This window comes from Grammomys surdaster, unplaced genomic scaffold (assembly GCF_004785775.1).
Source record: "Grammomys surdaster isolate TR1022 unplaced genomic scaffold, NIH_TR_1.0 133, whole genome shotgun sequence".
NCBI classification, from domain to species: domain Eukaryota; kingdom Metazoa; phylum Chordata; class Mammalia; order Rodentia; family Muridae; genus Grammomys; species Grammomys surdaster.
Genome location: NW_021604591.1, coordinates 14750074 through 14755652, shown reverse-complemented (window position 1 = coordinate 14755652; position 5579 = coordinate 14750074). Strand labels below are relative to the sequence as shown.

At 47.9% G+C, this 5579-nt stretch overlaps 1 protein-coding gene across 2 annotated transcripts in view; it reads right to left on the bottom strand.

The window, feature by feature from the left end:
* The window catches only part of Smyd1 (SET and MYND domain containing 1), a 48726-nt gene that overhangs the window by 24508 nt on the left and 18639 nt on the right, over window positions 1-5579 (bottom strand). For both annotated transcript variants that reach the window (XM_028762458.1, XM_028762457.1), the window contains exons 2-3: window positions 2522-2698; window positions 491-704 (exon numbers count right to left, since the gene is read on the bottom strand). In XM_028762458.1, the coding sequence (XP_028618291.1) occupies window positions 491-704; window positions 2522-2698 (391 nt within the window). The remainder of the gene's footprint in view (window positions 1-490; window positions 705-2521; window positions 2699-5579) is intronic.

The following is a 5579-nucleotide window of genomic DNA, read 5'->3' as shown; positions in this document are numbered from 1 at the left end:
ATAAATAAATAAATAAATAAATAAATAAATAAATAAATAAATAAATAGAAAAAATGAAGAGAGAAAATATGGTAGGATAAACCAGCATCATTTTAAGTTTTTGTCCTTTCCAGGCTTTTGGCATTCTCTCCTGAATCTGTTCCAACTGCTTCTGGAAGCTTCTTAGCTGGACAATACGGAGTCCCCATGGCCCCTCTATTATGAGAAGTCATACAGGAAGAGTCTAGGTTTATTTTAATGGGCTCGTTTAGGAGTCTGACTCTGGATTCAGAACCAGAAGGGGAGGTAAGCATTCCTGCTACACCTAGGAAGCAAGAGGACACACTTCATGTCTCTGGCTGCCTGTATGGCAACAGAAAACATCTTCCAGGGAAGCTGGGGCTTCCTTCTGTCTGAAAAACTCTATGTTCCCAAAGGGGAAGAAGGGAAGGAGGGAGGAGATAGACACAGAGGATAGAACAGGGATGCTGGAGGGGATGAAAGGCCGTACCACGCCGAAGATGTGTGAGATATACTGCATGCTGAACTGCTGGCTCTGTGGTGGCCAGTACTGCAAGAACGTATCCACGTCTACTCGGAGTTCCTTCTGCTCCTCCTCCCCAAAGTGCTCCACGTGGTTCTGCAAGTCATCCACTGACACCAGGCAGCCCTCTGTGAGCCCGGTGCCCTCTCTCTCCACCCGCCACATGATGCGGGCTGCCAGCCTGGGAAGAGAGGGGAGGACAGCATTAGGAAGGCCTAGACACACTCATCATTCATTCATTCAGCAAGCAGCAAGCACCAGTGCCTACTGCATGCTAGGTACAGTGTCAGGGACAGACTTCTATCAAGATGCTTCCTGCAGTATGGAATATTTCAGTGAACAAGGTCATTTTAAATAGTGCTGAATGCTATGCAGAAAATAAAATAGAATGACATGAGAGAAGCTGGGGGGGGTAGGGGAGCCAAGGTCATCAGGGCAATGTGAACCAGCAGATGTATCTAAGCAGGAACTGAAGGACAGAAGCCAAGATCATCAGGGTGATGGGAATCAGGACATACATCTGAGCAGGAACTGGAGGACAGAGGATCCGACTGGGGCGGGGGTGGGGGGAGGAACAGCAGACATGCTACCCTGGAGCCCAAAGCAGAAAGAGCAAGAAAGCCCAGATGTCCGAAGCATAGTGGACAATGAGTGGAGACAGATGGTAGTTAGACAAACAGACAGGAGCCGAATCACACAGAGTCTGGGACACAGAGACAAGATATAGGTCTTAGGCCTATGGAAAGAAAGACAGAATAGGATAGGAGGAGATCCTGATGACCTTTGAGTCAAACTGAGGGGAGTACTTCACCCCAAGGCCTTCCGTGTTAACTGATAGGTGGTAAGTTGCCACAAAATGAATTCTGTGTCCCAGAGACCCTTGGTTTCACACCGCTGCCTGGGGATTGGTGGTCCAAGCAGACCTGCTCCTGCAGGGAGAGACTTTTCCTCTTGCTTGGCACAGCCCAGGCCCTATTTTTTTCTGTTTGGGTCAGAATTACCCTTAGAAATGTGCCTTTCTAGGCTCTCCAGGTGTCTGGGATCAAATGGTCTCCACACAGAGCCCAGGGCAACATGGGACAAGATACAGTTCAAGATAAGGTGTGGGAAAGATCAGTAGCTTCTAAGTCCCGGGGATATGGTACCAAGGAAAGAGGGGACAATGGGTGACAGATTTCAAGTCAGTCAGACATTGGTCGATAGGAGATGTCCAGAGGAAAGAAGTTAGGAGATGAATTTACTGTGGGTCTTGAAAACTATGACTTGAGAAGACAGGGCAGGGAGCCTGCGGAGGCTGATGGAGCCTGAGCCTGGAGATTCCTAACATTCCCAGGAGATGAGGACTCCGTTCTCGACTGTCACACCCTGTAAGCCCTGCAAACGCTTTCTATTATCACTGTCCTCTCCCACTTCGCTTCTGAGTCTGTCTGGCTCCCTACAGGCCACCAACACCCCAACGCCAACACCTTCCAGGAGAGCCACCAACACCCCAACGTCAACACCCCAGCGCCAACACCTTCCAGGAGAGCCACCAACACCAGGCAGCTCTCCGAGGGAACTCTCATACTAGGCCTCCTAGCAACGGCCCCATGTGGAGCTCTGCATCCCCAGTGCTGGTGCCTGGACTGCAAGAAGGATCATTGTAAGGTGAGCTCAGTGACTTAGAAACTCTCCTCTTACAAGAGACACAAGCTGTTAACTGCAGCATGCCTTGTCAGAGCTTCCATTTTACTCTTGTTCCCTAGAGAAAACAGAAACCCTATTTTTCGCAACGGGTGCTTTATTGAGTTATGTGGGGGTCTTATGGGCCTCTCTAGGAGCTACAATTTGCAATCGGTGGTATAGACACCCAGTGTCTCTCTCAGGCCTAAAGGAGTGAGCAGAATAAAGGACCAGAGACATTGGCACCCAGCCTGGCATCCTGAGGCCTGGGAATGCTGGCACCCCTGCCATCCCAGCCTGGCATCCCCAAGTCCTGTCCTGGGAACCATCTCTGACCTGATGTTCTCGTTGGGCACCTTCCCATATCTCTTGATGGCAGTGCACTCGTTCTTGTGGTTCAGCCAAGCATCCTTCTGGCACGTGCGGTCGCAGTAGTGGGCGAACTTGCACTGCCCACAGCGATGGAGCTTCTCCTGCCTCTTGAAGCAGGTGTGGCACACGAAGTTAATGAGGCTGAAAACACAGAGAGGGAAAAATGAAGACAAGAGGAATTGCTGGAGCTGGCTGGCTGGCTCAGTGGTTAAGGTCAAATATTACTCTTGCAGAGGAGCCAAGTTTGGTCCCAGCATTTATGCCGGTGGCCCATTACCACCTGTAAAGCCAGCTGCAGAGGATTGATGCCTCCGGCCTTAGAGACCACCCACTCTCATGCCCATACATAATATGCATAATTAAAAAGAAAAATATAAAACATTTTTAAAAGAAGGGGTGCCTTTGCCCATATTTTGCTGCAAATAACACATTACCACAAAGTAGGTAAGCGGGGGGGGGGGTGCTGGCTGGCTGGCATACCTGCAATTCCAGCCCTCAGAAGGCCAAGGTGGGAGGTGGAGAGTTTGAAGCTAGCCTTAACAAAAGGGATAAAGAAGACAGATTTACTTTAGTTCACAGTTGAAAGTGCCTGCTAAAGAACTAATTCCATCCAGAAGAGGCCTTTAGGATGAGACCTTAGTCTTGAAAAGTGAGTCTAAAGTTGAGGATGATAAAGACCACATTCTGAGCCAGGACCGGGCCCAGGCTCCCCCATCTGCGGTAATATACCCTTCCCATGTGCCCTGCTGTGGTTTGGGTACAGTCTAAATGTGTCCCCATGGTTAAATGTCTGAGTTGTAATTCCCACTTAGAAGTAGTAAGAGAGTGGAAACAATTAGACTGTGTGTCCTGAGGTGGACCCTTTGGGAGGTAGGGTTAATCAAGACATCAGAGGGGAGCTACTCTCCCACGTGTTCATTGGGACTGGGCTTGTAGCTTAGTGGTACAAGCTCAGCACAGGCAAGGTCCTGGGTTCAATCCCTAGAATAACAACAACAACCCAAATACAGCTGCAGAGATGGCTCAGTGGATAAAGGTGTTTGCTGCCAAACCTAACAACATGAGTTCAAACTTCAGGACTCACATGGTAGAAGAGAAGAACTCCTGCATATTGTCCTCTGACCTCCACATTTGTCACACACACACACACACGCACATACACTTGTGCTCTCGAGATTGTACACAATGTATAATTTTAAATGTAATTTAAAATCCCTCCGAATAATCAGTTTTAAGAGGAGAAAGGCTCACAAGGGCAGGCTTTAACTCACGGCTGTGGAGGTGCTGTCCGTGGTCAGCTGGACCCTTACTTTTAGGCCTGCGTCAAGGTAGTAAATCATGACAGAAGTGTAGGGCAGAGGAAGCCCGCCTCTCACTGGCTGGGAAGCAAACAGAAAACCGCTGTGGCCAGGATCCTACTATCCCCTGCTCCGGCCCACTTCCCAGTGATTTTTATTCCCTTCCATCCGTCAAGCTCCAACTCCTAAAGAATCTGCAACACCCAGTGGTACCAAAGGCTGGAACCAAGCCTTTAATACACGGGTCTTTGGGGACAATCAAGATATGAACTGTAGAATTCTGCTGTGCCCCAAAGGCTCATGCCCATCTCCTGAAGAATCCAATTTACCTCCGTGATAGGTTCTGACAAATATTTCATTAAGATACTCTTCATACCTCACCACCAGAAGGTTGTTCGGGACACTCGGTTATCTAACTGGAAGTGTAGGGTTCACATTTCTTCTAGCTCCATTCAGTGTAATGGCCAAGGTCATCCTGAGCTGTTTGGTCATCTTTATAAAAGGTGTATCCTGAGTGTGGAGTCATCCAAAAGTCTGAGAGCCTGACTTAGTTTGGGAAGGAGGAGGAACAAGTGTCCACCTCTGACTCAGAACACAAATCTAAGTCAGGAATAGGAATGAGCCAGGAAAGGATCTGAAGAGGGCGGGTTAGATGTAGGCACAGTCATGCTGGCTGTCAGTTATTACTCTGCATCTGCCTGTTCAGGGGCATCCTACTACTGCTCTGATAGGTTATTTCCAAATGGATATTCTAGAACACTCTAATAGAGCCTCTTTGTGTTTTTACTCACATATGTATATTCTGTATCTAATGCATTAAATTTTGTACCTACATTTTGTACTAAACAGAAATATTACAAAACACAATTCCCATCGCTGCCTGTGCCAAAAATGTTAACTACTAGGGGCTATGGGTATAACTCAATACATGCTTCCATTTTTTTTTTCAATAAAATGTAATGGTCATTGAGATGGCTCAGCTGGTAAAGGCACTTGCTACTAAATCTGACACTCTTGAGTTCCATCCCTTGGTCCCACACGGTAAAAGGAGAGAACCTACTCTGGCTGGCTGCCCCCCACCCCAACCTCCATATGTCAGTTATGTGAGACTTTGTCAAAAGGAAAAACCAAACCGAACCTAGACTGCTCCCCTGGAAACCAGAGGTGTTTTTCCAGCCCCATTTCCCATTGTTACAATGGCCGCTCATTATTATCTATGTAAAATACTAGAGTATGTAGCGTTGCAGGGTTGGTGTTATGCTCTGTGGCCAGAGCCTGCTTGAACAGTCCAGAAACTTCAGAAATGACTCAAGTGGACACATGTAGCTGAGACCACATTGTGTTGGATAGGGGGTGACAGACATGTGAGGGTCTGTCAAACTAAATTCCCAGGGGGAGGGGCAGAACAAAATGTTCTAGGTTAAGTAATATGTAAAGGTGGTCATCTGAAGTTCAGTTGACAATTACTTGGGACATGTGCCCACTGGTTAGGATATAGTATTGTTTGGAACAATATTAGAACCACTGGCATGTGGTGATTTAAAAACAGGTTGACTGGTGGAGGCCCGCCCACCACCGCACATCCCCTTGGGGTGGATACCAATACGATGTGCAAGTTGTGGTGGAGAGAGGCGGGAGAGAGAAGCAGCACAGTGCACTATAAAGAGAAAGAAATAGAGCTTTGATGGAGGTGAGAGACAGTCTGAGGTGAGGGACAGCCTGAG